The 15,653-nt window shown below is 38.4% G+C and overlaps 1 protein-coding gene across 4 annotated transcripts in view; it reads right to left on the reverse strand.

The window, feature by feature from the left end:
• Window positions 1–3,187: 3,187 nt before the first annotated feature.
• FGFR3 (fibroblast growth factor receptor 3) overlaps window positions 3,188–15,653 on the reverse strand; it is a 166,208-nt gene continuing 153,742 nt past the window's right edge. For all 4 annotated transcript variants that reach the window (XM_089692269.1, XM_089692268.1, XM_089692267.1 and 1 more), the window contains exons 16-18: window positions 15,289–15,426; window positions 13,176–13,281; window positions 3,188–6,277 (exon numbers count right to left, since the gene is read on the reverse strand). In XM_089692269.1, coding sequence (XP_089548395.1) covers window positions 6,113–6,277; window positions 13,176–13,281; window positions 15,289–15,426 — 409 coding nt within the window. In that variant the 3' untranslated portion in view covers window positions 3,188–6,112. The remainder of the gene's footprint in view (window positions 6,278–13,175; window positions 13,282–15,288; window positions 15,427–15,653) is intronic.

Raw genomic sequence — 15,653 nt, forward strand, 5'->3', positions numbered from 1 at the left:
ACCAGGTTTGCACACATCTCAGGAGGGGTTTTGTCCCACTCCTCTTGGCAGATCCTCTCCAAGTCCTTCAGGTTTGGTGGCTGATGTTTGGCAACTCGAACTTTCAGCTCCCTCCACAGATTTTCAATCGGATTAAGGTCTGGAGACTGGCTAGGCCACTCCAGGACCTTAATATGCTTCTTCTTGAGCCACTCCTTTGTTGTTTTGGCTGCACGTTTTGGGTCATTATCATGCTGGAACACCCATCCACGACCCATTTTCAATGCCCTGGCTGAGGGCAGAAGGTTCTCACCCAAGATTTGATGGTACATTGCCCCGTCCATCGTCCCTTTGATGCGATGCAGTTGTCCTGTCCCCTTAGCAGAAAAACACCCCCAAAGCAGAATGTTTCCACCACGTTTGACAGTTGGGATGGTGTTCTTGGGGTCATAGACAGCATTCCTCCTCCTCCAAACACGGCGAGTTGAGTTGATGCCAAACAGCTTGATTTTGGTCTCATCTGACAAGACTTTCAATCAGTCCTCCTCTGCATCATTCAAATGTTTATTGGCAAACTTCAGACGGGCCTGGACATGCGCTTTCTCAAGCAGAGGAACCTTGTGGGCACTGCAGGATTTCAATCCTTGTTGGCATAGTGTGTTACCAATTGTTTTCTTGGTGACTGTGGTCGCAGCTGCCTGGAGATCATTGACAAGATCCTCACATGTAGTTCTGGGATGATTCCGCACTGTTCTCATGATCATTGACACTCCACGAGGTGAGATCTTGCATGGTGCACCAGACCTAGGGAGACTGACACTTGTTTTGTGTTTCTTCCATTTGCGAATGATTGCACCAACTGTTGTCACCCTCTCCCCAAGCTGCTTGGCGATAGTTTAGTATCCCAGTCCAGCCTTGTATAGGTTTACAATCTTGTCCCTGACATCCTTGGACAGCCCTTTGGTCTTTGCTAAGGTGGAGAGTTTGGAATCTGATTGTTTGATTACTCCTGTGGACAGGTGTCTTTTATACAGGTAACAAAATGAGATTAGCAGCACTCCCTTTAAGAGACTGCCTCTAATCTCAGCTGTTTACCTGTATGAAAGACACCTGGTAGCCAGACATCCTGCTGAATGATAGGGGATCAAATACTTATTTCCCTCATGAACATGCAAATCAGTGCATAATTTGTTAAACATGCATTTCTTTTGAATTTGTTGCTGCTATTCTGTCTTTCAATGTTACAATACACCGAACATTCGATTTTTAGACTGATCATTTTTTTGTGAGTGGGCAAACATTTAAAATCAGCAGGGGATCAAATACTTATTTCCTTTACTGTATATAGCGCCGTCAATTTATGCAGAGCTTTACATATACAGTACATTCACATCAGTCCCTAACCCTCAAGGGGTGTACAATCTAAGGTCCCTAACTTACATTCATACACATACTAGGGCCAATTTAGACAGGATCCAATTAACCTTTGGAGTTCGGGAGGAAACGGGAATACCTGGAGGAAACCCATGCAGGCACAGGGAGAACATGCAAACTAGACGCAGGTGGTGTTGTGGTTGGGATTTGAACCAGTGGCCCTAGTATTGCCAGACGGAACCATTTAGCCACTGTACTGCCCACATAATTTTTTTGAGCAATGTTTCATTTTTGCGTTAAATACAGCAGAATCTTTTTTTTTTTTGTGAATTGGACATTTTTTTTACCGCAGACAATAATTTATGCAAATGAGTCATGTGACCGTGTTATCACATGAGGGAACCTTTAGTGAATTGACCACTAGGTCTCCATTTAAAAAGTTTCCCCTGACTGCCTGTAACAGTAAGTAGGGTATGGGGAATCTACCAAAAGAACATAAAAATAAAAAACCTAAGCGTTGTTCTAACCCTTCCCCTTGCCACTAAAAATAGTGTCTTTATTGCTGTGCCCCTTTCTGGATTCTACTTTGAAATTTTTCTGTTGAAATTGCTGAAAGGGAGAGAAATAAAAACCTCAGTGACTTAAATACTTTCTGGCTTTACACAAAAAAGGAATTTTACCTTCTTTTTCTTTCACCTTGCACATTTGATGTTTATCTATTTTCAATGGGGGGCTATAATTAAATTGTATATTACAATTAGCCAAAAGATATATATAAAAAAAAAAAACAAAAAAAAAAAACAAACATTCAGGTTAGTTTCCTCAAAAGGTTTCGTTAACTCATCTGTTAACAAATCCCTAACATAATACATCTATGTATTTAGTATGTTTTGCTGATTTTCTATCTGTACTACTTTTTGTGTGTTCTCATTATGCCTTCCCAAAAATCCAATACAACTCTTGGGAAAGAAAATCGTGAGAACATACACTCACTGGCCACTTTATTAGGTATACCTGTTCATGTGCTCGGAAACGCAAATTGCCAATCCGCCAATCACATGGCAGCAACTCAATGCATTTAGGCATGGAAACTAACATTTATAGGTAAAGTTGATCCAGGGAATATCTGATTGCCTCTCGGGGATCAGGAATTAATTTTTTCCCCAGCAGGAGCAAATTGGATCATGCTTTGCTGTTTTTTTTGCCTTCCTCTGGATCAATGGTGGGTATAGGATTATAACTTTTTTCTTTCTATGGTTGAACTGGATGGACTTTTGTCTTTTTTCAGCCAGAATAACTATGTAGACGTGGTGAAGACAACTTGCTGACGTTCAAACCAAGCATCAGAATGGGGAAGAAAGGGGATTTAGGTGACTTTGAATGTGGCATGGTTCTTGGTGCCAGTCGGGTTGGTTTGAGTATTTCAAAAAAACTGCTGATCTACTGGGATTTTCATGCACAACCATCTCTAGGGTTTACAGAGAATGGTCCAAAAAAGAGAAAATATCCAGTGAGTGGCAGTTGTGTGGATGAAAATGTCTTGATGTCAGAAGAGAATGGGCAGACTGGTTTGAGATGGCTGAAAGACAACAGTAACTCATGCCAATACGGACCAAAATCTCTGAGGAATGTTTCCAACACCGTGTTGAATCTATACCACGAAGAATTAAGGCAGTTCTGAAGGCAAAAGGGGGTCCAACCCGGTACTAGCAAGGTGTACCTATTAAAAGTGGCCGGTAAGTGTATAATTTGACCAGGTATTCTCAAACATTTGCATACAGCTACATGTTTTTTGACCGCGCACTGAAAAGTTTAAGATAATAATGCCCACACATTAACAAGTAATTTTTGTCTTTATTGTTTTGGTAAAAGTTATGTTTGCAAAATTAACAAAAAATAGCAGAAGGGTAGTTAATCTGGTGTCCACCTCCTCTACAGCAGCACAAGTCAGGTATCAATTGTCAAGAAATCAAACCAAACCATTCCCTAACAAAACCCAACTACCACATGAAAACCTGTGGAATGCGAATTCAGCAGTACAAAATGTAGGAAAAAGTCAACTTCGATTTAGCTCTTAAAAGATCATTCTTGCTATAAAACTATATAAGCGTTCAATAAGAAAAAACGTTAATTCAATGTCTACAACAGATACATCTTGTAAAAACTCAATAAATTATATATATAATATATATATAATTTCTAGTGAGATTTCAACACATGCAAAAATGTTGTACCTTACTGGGGGGGAAAAAAAGAAGTGTTAAGCACTGGAATGTACATAATTAGCAGACATTTGTAAGAAAATACCACTCTTTTTAATTTATTCAAAAAATGTACAATATTTTCCATATGTATGGCAGAAAACTCACACATTTTATGAGTTTTCAAATCTTCCACAGTGCGCGAGTGCTCAGTATTTACTTAAGGAAAATGAGAAAGATGGCAAACCATGGTGCCTGCTACACTTTTTTTTTTCCAATATATGAGCAGCAATAAAAAACAATAATAAACAACAATAATAAATTAATAATTAAAAAAAGTCAGTTGTGATATAAGTAGCCAAGTCTGCCAAAAGTGTGCTCACTAGAATAATTTTGGCATACAAATAAAAAAAAAAAAAATAAAAATCATGAGGGGGAAAGAGAAAACGGCTTTGGAAATATTATTTAATTTGTCTATATATAAATGTATCAGCAATCTTTTATATGTTGTATATGTTACACAAAAAGGGGAAAAAATCATCAGCGTGTGTTGGCTATTTATAAAACAAAAACAAGACAAAAATCTTCACATTAGAGGTGGGTAAACAAGTGAAAAAAATATATTTAAACAAATACTTTTAATACTTAATTTAGAGAATTTTGTTTATTGCAATATAGTAAAAATCTGTTTTCTTAATGCAGTCCAGGATAAACAAAATAAATACTGTCAACAGGTTGATGCCAGAGGATTTTCTTCATGACCTTTTCAAGGTTACTCAAGAAAGATGAGAACTTAAACCCAAATCGTAATTTACTGGAGAGCTGCAAAAATATTCTATAATGGTCATGCGGGTATCTCATACAGCATAGAAGTCTTCGCCCTGGGCACTTTTATGGCCTGCAAGCGCTCCTCCTTTGACAATAAAGATGTAGCCATGTTTTTCACGTAGGTAGAAATTTGATAAATATAAATTAGAGTACTTTTTTTTTTAAAAAGAAAACTTGTAAATAGGATCCTTGCCAGTTTGTGCTGTGTTCTTCTGCCAAACAGCAAATATATACATACAAACATATGATGCAACTAATTAGAGGACTATACATTTTTACATATTCAGGATTTTCTGAGTAAATCTTCCAAAGCAAAAAAAAATGAGTAAAATTTATGGACTGTTAATAAGTTAAAACATATAATCTGCGAGTGTAAAATGTGTACAGTAAAGCTGTAACTATGTAAGAAAAACAAAAAAACAAACAAACATACAGGTTAATAAAGTCTATAAATAACTTTACAAATATACACAGTAAACAAATATTTTTTTTTCAAAAATAAATCCGTGAAAATAAATTTATATATGACTAGATCAGTGTTATCCTAGACTGCAATGTGTAATTGTGAGATAAGATCTTTCTCCGAATAAATGGCTGTGAGTATATTAGTATTTTTTTTATATTTATATATATATATTTATATAATATTCAATTTTCAGTTTTATATACATTATGTACTTATGCATATTTACACTGTATTTTGCAAAAAAAAATTATTGAAGTAGATGGCATGCTCTGCTTTCAGGTATCTGAAATTATTGATACCTAACAGAAAAGAAGCAAATATAAAATAAATTTGAAAATAATAATCTAGAGATTTTTCTTTAGAATAATTATTAAATAATTTAAATAAAAATAGAGGACATGTAACAAAAATAGAATTAAAAAAATAAAGAAATATTGTGAGCCCTGGATGATCCATTGCTGAAATGAAAATTGAAATAACAGATAATATGAATGTACTGCTGAAATGGTTGTACTAACGTAACACAACTGTTGTCCCCAATTCTGTAAATATGTTTGTAAAAAAAAATAAAATAAAATAAACTCCCATAACATTAGGAAAAATAAATTTGCCTTAATGTTTACAGTCTTGCAACTTTCCTAATATTTACCTTTGCAGTCTTTTAGTTAAAAATCATAGTAGGAGCGAAATGAAAACTGATTCCTGATTGGTTGCTATGAGTTTTTGCACAACATGTTGGAAATATGCATATATGGGGTGTAATGTAAATTTTTCAAAGAGGTTAAGATACCCAAGCATTGCACTGACCTAACAGCTGTGTAGTTATGACAGTTCATAGGCTGACATACTAATTTCCATTTCCGTGTATGACAAGCATTCAGTTTCCTGCAAGCAGAGCGGCATTTCAGATCTACTTCAAAATATAAAAAATAAAAATTAAAAATTCAACTGCATAAAAAAATGTACAATCTTTACAGGCAAGGCGTGTTTGTACACATTCGATTTTCTCCTAATATTGCAGGCACAGATTGGTTTGCTCATTGGCAGATCACTAGAGGTCCCATCGCTGAGCGTTCTAATATTAACATCCTTCTCAAATATATTTATTTTTTTCATATATTTCTCTTTCTCTGTATCATGGCAGTTCCTTCAGGCCAAACAGTGCTTCTTGACTTAGTGTACAGCAAATATCACGACTGGGAGGGCCTGTCCATATGCCTCAAGTCTACATTCCTTCTTTCCTGTGTGTCTGTCCAGGTGGAAGTCATGTTCTAATGATGCCATTGTATTGCTGGTGCTTGGGAAGACAGGGCTCATCGGGAAGAATGTCATGTGCAAAGACTGAATCGTCTCCTGATGAACAAGTGCTGTGACTGTCCTGGCACACTGGTGAATACTGTTCGAATGGCACAGAAAGGTCAAGGTACTCCTGAAATACAGAAAAAAAAAAAAAAAAAAAAAATCAGTTATAACAACAGTGGCTTCAATTAAATATATATGTAAAATGCAGCATAAATTGATGGCACTATACAAGTACTTGTAATAAATAAAATAAATAACTAAATTATAGCAATACAAAAATACTACTAGAAAAAAATAAATTGTAGTTACAGAAGTAAAAGACTTTAAAAATATCAGAAAATTGTATTCTGGTGCATATCAGGTTCTTCCTTGTAACACATGGTTGCCCTTATTCCCAGAATAAGACACCATGTTGATATATTTTAAAGGGCAATCCTTTTTTTTCTAGGATTTGGATATAATGTGGATGTGTTAACACCTCTGGTAGGTTTTTATTGCTTTCTGTGTCCCTATTGGGGAGATTTGTCCTGATGACCATTGCTATTGTGACAGCCAATGAAGGGAAATGCTTCATTTTATGATGGTCTCCAAAAGAGAAATTTACCAGGAGATATAGCTGTAATTCAGAGGAAATCTCTCCAAATTGTGGAGAAATAGTTACATAGTTAGCTTGGTTGAAAAAAGACACAAGTTCATCTAGTTCAACAACAAAATGGAAAATTAAAAAAAATTGCAATCCTACATACACAAGCAATCCAGAGGAAGGCAAACCAACCCCTGCCCTTCCCTGGCAAAGCATGATGTAATTTGCTCCAGGAAGGGAAAAAATTCCTTCCTGATACCCCCAAGAGGCAATCGGATATTCCCTGTATCAACTTTATCTATAAATGTTAGTATCCAGTTATATTGTGTACATTAAGGAAGGAATCCAGGCAATCTTTTTTTAAATGCCCTTTTATAGAGTGCTCATGGGAACCACTGTCCCGATTTGGAGGATGTCCCCTCTATTCCTCTTCTGGATTAGAAGGGACATCTTGCAATCAGGACAATCGTTCAGTAAGCAAACTCTAGGAGGGCATTTCTCCTACGTTTGGAGAGATTTCCTCTCAATTCATGTTGTGTTTCCAGGAGAAGCGGTGAGGAGAAATAAAATGAAAAAGGCTGTTTTAAAGAAAAATGTTGGCTCTAGACACACGTTAAAGAGCTAGGATGATAAAGTCACTTCACCGAACATACTGGGGGTGGAGCAGTAACAGAGAGATTTCAGAACGGCAGGCTCTGCACAAGCGGTGTCACCATCCTTACGCCAAGCAGCCATACAGCACGGTCTAAAGTTATTCCTTTAAATCTGAACTCTAAACAAGAACCTAAATCATTGTAATGCATACATTGGAAGTGTTTAACACGTGTGCTATAGTGCAGCATGACATGGCTCCTTATACTGCCCCTACCCCTGTCAGTCTTTGTGATGCTCTGCAGGAGATTACAGGGAGATAAATCTAGAAAAATAAAAATGTAGGTAAATGGAATACTAAATTACATTACAAGTAATATGTATGTATACATTTTTTTTGTTTTGGATAAAAGGTTTTAAACCCCATTCAGGTTATTTTTTTGCTATTTGTATCTGGCCGGGGAGAATTCCTATTTCTGTTCTGGGGAAGCAACAAGAAATGAAAGGAAATCTCGACGAAGTGAGGGGAGACCATTTTTAGACAGTTCGTCACTGAAACCCCATTGGCTAATTTACCCTAACACCTTCCTCTGGTGACAGCTGCAAAATTTAGAATTTTCTCTCAATTTCTGTTTTGGAGACAATGTTAAAGAAAAGTAGAGGTGTAAAAGGGCGAATCTCCCCAGCATGAACTTAACTTTTTCTGCAAAACTTTAAAAAAAAAAGTTTATGTTTACATATGTTAATTTAAAAAGATTTTTTTTTTTATTGATTGTTTATTAAACCTGCTTAACTTTAACAGAATGATCTCACTACTTGTAAAGGAGAGTTAAAGGAGCCAAAAATTTAAACACATACAAAACTTGACCAACTGAATGCCAAATGTGATGCATTCATTTCAAATTGTAACTTTATTTTCTAAGAATAAGGGATTTGCTGTGATTTCACCAGAGAGTGCGGAGAGCTCCGATCAATAGGGACTAATCACTCAGAGGCAGTAATGGAGATTGCACATTTCAGAGTCACGTCATTCGTTTCACACAAATTGCTCCAATTAAGGGTAAGAAAACAAGGTGTCCCTGCCACTAGCACAGAGAGCCTTTGTGTAGCCGAGTCTGGGGAATCTGAGCGTGGAGTCCTGCAGCACGCCACCAGACAAATGGGGCTTGTAGGTTTTTTTTTTTAAAGGGGAGTAATGCTGTGGAAACGGAGCACGGCTAATTGGCGGAGATGTCGGTACACAGACTGTACAGTAGTGTGTTGTTCATGACTGTAGGTAAGGGCGTCAGACTTGCACACTGACACTATTGTTGCCATAGGCAGCAAAAAGCTCTCATTGTCACCGCCTATTCTACAAATATAGATCCAAAACATTTAGCGCAGCCTCACATGGCTTACTTATAAAAGGAAAGCTGGACTGAGAAAAATATAGCAGCTCTACTGCCAACCTTACAAAAGCCAGTGCTCTTTGGCGTCAATACTTTGGGTGAACGACCCAGAATAAGCAGATTCTCAAATAGGAATGCCTGATCTGGACATTTGGTCTAGAACCTCAAAGTGCTGAAGCCATAGGATCAGCATGACATCCAGGATTTTCAAAAAGGAAAGGTCAGCATAAACCAGCCTTTTTCAACCAGGGTGCCCAGGCAAAATATCTAAACATTGCCCAAATCTTGTATATAAGCCAGTAGGTGGAATAATCCTGCCTTTTAGTTACACAAAGTCACAGGTTTTCATTGTGCACCATTATAACCTTGTAGCCACTGGCATCCTGACAACCAATGACATCATCAGTTGATAAGGAGGATGTCGGTTGTTTGACCCTCCCAGTCAGTGCTGGGGTCACATTAGCTCAGTGATGGATAAAAACTGAGGGAGAAGAAAAACATTGGAATTCTAGTCAGTACCAGTGTGCAAAAGTGTATTCGCTTTGGAAGAATAAATCACCTCTAATGTTGGGTGGCCTGGATGTCATGTGTGTGGATGTTGCTGCGTTATATAGAAGTATTAGAATAGTTTTTTACATTTTAGAATGGGGTGCCTCAAGACTGTCCATAATTTTAAAGGGTGCCTTGACTGAAAAAAGGTTGAAAAACACTAGCATAGACAGCCTCTGCATTTTCTTGGTACATGTTTTCCGGGATCATGTCAAGTCAACTACTCTGCACTTGTTCCTTTTCCAATTCTGAGAATAATGGCAGTTCGCTGGTGCAGGCCTTAAAGTGAAAAGATGACTGCAATATTTCTTCACAGTAGTTCCCACCCTACCGATTGAAATGAATGGGGACTAGTTTTTCATCACTGAGCATGTAAGCATCCAATTTTTTTGGCCCCCTAAGTTATACCCCATTCCTAGAACGCCTCATTAAAACAGAGTATTTCCTTGTTTTCCTGAACGCAATAATACTCACAATGTTGATAAATGAAAAATGTAAGGTTCTGCACTTGGGGGCTAAGAATATGCATGCATCATACATACTAGGGGGGTACAACTGGGGGAATCAATGGTGGAGAAGGATCTGGGAGTTCTGGTAGATCACAAGCTTAACCTCCCTAGCGGTATGATTATTTCATATTTTTGGTGCTGAAAGCGGTACCATTATTTTGCATGGAAATATGTAGTTTTTTTATTGTAGGCTGTAATTTTTAGGAATAACTCACTGAAATCTGTCTGAACAAGATTCTAAATCATACATTTAATTCAATAATATAATCAAACCAAAAACACTGAAATTTGAAATATAGCGTCAAGTTCGCACATCACTGAACAAAGTTGCAAAATTGTTTTCAGTGTCCGATGATGAATTTCCCCCATGAATCATTATCACTCAATTCTGCAAGTGGTTCTGATTTACTATCGCTGTTCTCTAGCTGGTCTAAACCCACTTTTGACATAAAGGGACGCTTTTTGGACGCCATGGACTTTTCTACGTTTCCAGGCAGAAAGAACAATCAAAATGCAGACAGGGGACAGGACAGAGCACTCGGGACAAAATGTATGTGAAATGGGTTGAAACAGCAATGTTTTACTATGTAAAATCGTTTTGAAAAAAATGACATTTTTTTTAAATTTTCAAATTTCCCGCTGCCGACGGCGCCCGTACGTACCGACGTCACAGGGACCGGAACACAGGAGCCGGATGCCGGCATCGGCCGGAGGAGATGGCCGGGGACGCTGCAGGGGACACATCACGGGAGCCAAGGACAAGGTAAGTGCTGCAGGGACTCCCTATACAGCGCTGCATGGTAAACCCAAGTGTAGCTCGGGGTTACCGCTTTTGGTATAGACATTTTACCCCGAGCTACACTCGGGAATACCGTTAGGGAGGTTAATATTGGCATGCAATGCTAAGCTGCGGTTTCTAAAGCGAGCAAAATCCTCTCTTGTATTAAAATAGGTATAGACTCCAGAGAGAGATATCATATTACCCTGGTACAAATCATTAGTAACACCTCATCTGGAATATGCAGTTCAGTTTTGGGCACCAATTCACAAAAAGAACATTGGGGAACTGGAGAAAGTACAGAGAAGGGCAACCAAACTGATATGAGGCATGGAGGAGATCAGCTATGAGGAAAGATTAGAGGAACTGAATTTATTCTCTCTAAAGAGGAGATTAGGGGAGGAAATGATCAACATGTATAAATACATCAGTGGTTCATATAGTGAGTTCGGTGTAGAGCTATTCACCCTGAGGTCATCAAAGAGGACAAGGGGGAACTCCATACATCTGGAGGAAAAGAAATTTATTCTCCAAAAACGGAAAGGTTTCTTCACAGTAAGAGCTGTGAAAATGTGGAATAGACTCCCTTAAGAGTTGGTTCTGGCCAGCTCCGTGGATTGCTTTAAAAAAGGCCTGGATTCTTTCTTGGATACACAGAATATAACTGGATACTAACATTTATAGGTAAAGTTGATCCACAGAATATCCAATTGCCTCTCGGGGGATCAGGAAGGAATTTGTTTCCCTGCAGGATCATGCTTTGCTGAGTTTTTAGCCTTCCTCTGGATCAACTGGGGATATAGGATTATAATTTTTTTTTTTTAATGGTTGAACTGGATGGACTTTTGTCTTTTTTCAGCCAGACTATGTAACTAATGTATAAATAACTTTACAGTATATAACTATTTCTAGTATTGATGTAAAATGTGCAGTAAATATTTCAACAGGGAAATGCTGCCTCTTTCGTTTAGCCACCTATAGGCACCTGCCCACAGTGCCTAATGGTTAATCTGCCTGCAGCACTAATCCGGGACGAGTACATGGTGATCACAGACCTGAGTTGATGCCTGGAACATATGTGGCCAATTTTACTATCTGTATTAAAGAAGTGGTCAAAATATGCAGCTCTTTCAAGAGATAAACTAACTGCAAGCATATGAGATGCAGCTGGGTAGAGAACATTTAAAACCCATCACCACCCATTCAGTAGTTTTATACAAGAACTGGATGTTTCTGAGAAAAGGCTGCACTACACACTGATGTATGAATGATACCCTTATTCAATGCTGTGAACAATGGTTGTCACAAACACAATGCAGATTTGAGATATCGCAATTCAGTGAATCAAAGGATGTAACTATGTAGATGGAGTCCAGTAGGGTTCATTGCAGCTCTGAAATAGAACCCCGTCTATGAGAGCCTGTATTAACCATTTGATGTGAATGGAGCATGCCCTTAATATGCTAGCATCCAGCAGCATCATGCCACGTCTCAGGACCAGACTACAGTATATGTCTTACAATTCACTCCTTCCTACTGCTATTCATGTTCCCAATATGCTGCTGCTCCAAATGTGAGACACTTTCTCTTTAAAAGGTCTGATGGTACACCATCATTTTTGTCCCTCTTTCTGAGACTCCCCCTTTTCTGACTGCTGGGCACCACAGAACAGCAATGTCACAAAATCGTCTAGACCAAGGGTCTCCAAACTTTCAAAACAATGGGCCAGTCCACTGTCCTCCATGCTTCAGGAGGGTCTGACTGTGGACAGTGAAAGGAAGGAGCCAAAAAAAGGTCCAGCTTCAGTTGAAGTAAACAATGCTTAAAGCTTGATGGTCAGTGGATATAAAGAAATACATAGCACCTGAGAAATGTGCCCAATACTGGTGTCAGTGGGAGGACTAGTCCCCAGTTTATATCAATGGGATGGAATTATGCCCCATTGTTGGTGTCAGTGGAAGGCAGAGTTCCCCATCGTTGGTGTCAGTGGAAGGCAGAGTTCCCCATCACTGGTGTCAGTGGAAGGCAGAGTTCCCCATCACTGGTGTCAGTGGAAGGCAGAGTTCCCCATCACTGGTGTCAGTGGAAGGAAGAGTTCCCCATCACTGGTGTCAGTGGAAGGAAGAGTTCCCAATCACTGGTGTCAGTGGAAGGAAGAGTTCCCCATCACTGGTGTCAGTGGAAGGAAGAGTTCCCCATCACTGGTTTCAGTCGAAGGAAAAATTCCCCATCATGTGTCAGTAAGAAGAATGATGTCTTAATGTTGGTGTCAGTGTGAGAAATGATACCTTATATCAGTGGAACAGTGCCCCGAGGGCTGCATCCACCACTGGTCTAGAGAAGCCAGGAGACACAATCGGATGTGGTCCATGGATACAAAGAAATCTCCTCTATTATCCAGTGCATGGATCAGAGGCTATATGGCCTTCCACTTTCTACCTCTGATCCACACATCTGTTACAGTGCCTGCCTCTTTAATGTTAGCAGGCATTGTGCCACCATAGTTGTCGGGCATTTACATTAGCTTAGGTTTTTTCATTTTTAATATAAAATTCTGACCTTGTTAAACTAGCAAAGGGTTCACAAAAAAGTGGACGTTTGGTTTTGCATGAGTGGTAATTACTTACATCAGTAGAAGTTACAGTAAGGGTGCGGTCAAGGTCTTCAACGAGCTGCTTGAAGGTGGGTCTTTGTGATGGTACCGCATGCCAGCACTCTCTCATTATCATATACCTGACAAAACAAAGTCCATCAGTGGAGAAGCTCTAATATGCCACATGGATTGCGCCATTTAGATACAAATGTCATCCCACCCCAAATGTTTCTGTGTTGTCCAGAATGCCTTTCAGCTCAGAGGGCTAATCGCAGAGTGTTGAAGGGACTGTATGATCTCTCTGATCATGGTGAAAGTTGTCAGTAGTATTTTGGCTACACATACATTTTATTTTCAAGAAAAGTGAACTGACTTTTTAAATTTACATAATTTGGTAACCATAAGGCCTTTTGCTTCCTGCAGGAAATCCTATAATTTTTTTGTCTTTCTCCCTGTTGAGACCTCAGACTCTAAGAGGTGCATTGAGTGGTTGGGTTATATTTGCATCTACATTAAGGACTCCATCAAATGGATGGAATATCTGCTGTGTATAGTTTTGGATGCATCTGTATACTAGTCTATAGGTTCATTTGTACAGCTGTGTATAGCATTATCAATCTTCTGCTGAGAATAGCAGAAAACAAAACAAAAAAAATAGGACACAGCTGTGTCTGAACATATTTTACGTTGTACTCATGTAGCCAGTTGTGCTAATATTTACTTTTATGCCTTGGGTACTCTTCAATAGTGAGCTCTCTTTGCCATAAGTCCCATCTCTGCTGTCACTACCTTTTTGTGTTCATTCTTTATTATAGAAAATCAGTAACAAAATTCAATATGAAGAGTAAGAGCCCCTCATAATGGGCACAGCAGGTGTGCAGACCTGGAAATCCAGCACAAGGATGGTGGGAACCCTTCATAACTAACACAGCAGATGTGTGGACTCAGGAACTCTGCAAAGAGATTTCACAAGAGTCCCCGAAAAATCAAAGTAACTGAAAAGATTTTACTTTCCAGCATCTACCAAAACCTGGAATAATAAATATTACATAAAAATGCTGCGCTATTAAACTATCAAGTGAATGTAAGGTTAAATATCAATTCATCTAAATATAAATCAATAAAGTGGATAGATATAAAAATGTGAACTATCAAATTCATAAGTAAATATTATAAATAATAAAAGTATTATAACATCATATAGGATAATACATATGTGCTTATGGTCTTAATGCTTAAAGATCCTGTATATTCAAAAGAAACGGGTGGAGCAACAGCAGTGACATCATCACAACCACCAGGGCGCTGGATGCATTTTTTTCTGATATGAGATTTTACTTTGTGAAAATGTGAGTAGATATGGGCGACAGACTGTGGGAGTGGAGGCTTATACCCATCAATTCATTGTGGCAGCTAGCTTTGGGAGTGGAGGCACAATTCCATTCATCCATCCAGGTGTTAGGCTATGGATTTGAAGACTGAGTACTCATCCATCCATCCATTGTTAGGATTTTTTTAGACCTCCTATACTTTTAGGTCTGACATTCTGGTAAGAAGATTTGGTGTTACATGTGCTGAGTGCAAAGTGGTGATTTTGAAGAGGACTGGATGCATATGATTTGGGTTGATTTTGTATTTCATTTGGATGCATTTTCCTTTATTTAGGGACTTTGTTGTTGCACTTTATTTTCACTGGACTTTTTATGCACTTCTCTTGAGTTATTTATTTATGAACTGGATTTTGATTATTGATTTATATTTAGATTAATTGATATTTAACCTTACATTCTCCGAGGTTTGACTAAGCAGCACGTTTATGCTTTGTTTCATATTACTTTGTGTGTGAGTAGTGATAAGCACAGCTATCAATTTTTGAGTTTTGGTATTTTTTGGCACTTTTTAGTGCAGGATTTCTGTTAATAAATATTATATATTAATAATATGGATGGCATGACAGCTCCAGCAAAAAAAAAATTATTTTGTTTGACTAGAGCAAAAAGGGTTACAGTCTTTGTAAGGAAGATTTACCCTCACTTCCTGTCACAAAAGGAAATGATTGGAAATCTCTTCCCCATACTATCCAAAAGAAAACAAAAAATTGTCTGGAGCTCGACTTTAATGAACTTATCATAGTCTAGTGAACTTACAACTCATGTGTGCAATTGGCTGGCTTGTCCATCCGATGACCCTCTTTCAAAAGCTTAAATAATTCTTCTACTGGGATCCCGGGGTACGGAGAGCCCCCCAAAGTAAAGATCTCCCACAGAAGCACTCCAAACGACCATCTGGAAATGAAGATGTAAAGATTTTAATATTCACATGGGTCACTCCTCCCTTGGTTATTGTTGCAGAGGAAGGCTGAGCGTATTTATGTGCAGCCATGCATAGCTAACACTGGTAAAAGTAATTGCCTGGGCCATTTTACTAGATACTCATAGATGCCCAATAGAAAAAAAAAAAAAATAGCTGGACCTGGCATCTAACACTGAAACGAGCATTTAATCAGACAAGT

The sequence above is a fragment of the Staurois parvus genome, unplaced genomic scaffold (genome assembly GCF_062004578.1).
Source record: "Staurois parvus isolate SC_StPar_1 unplaced genomic scaffold, SC_StPar_1.0 ptg000581l, whole genome shotgun sequence".
NCBI classification, from domain to species: Eukaryota; Metazoa; Chordata; class Amphibia; order Anura; family Ranidae; genus Staurois; species Staurois parvus.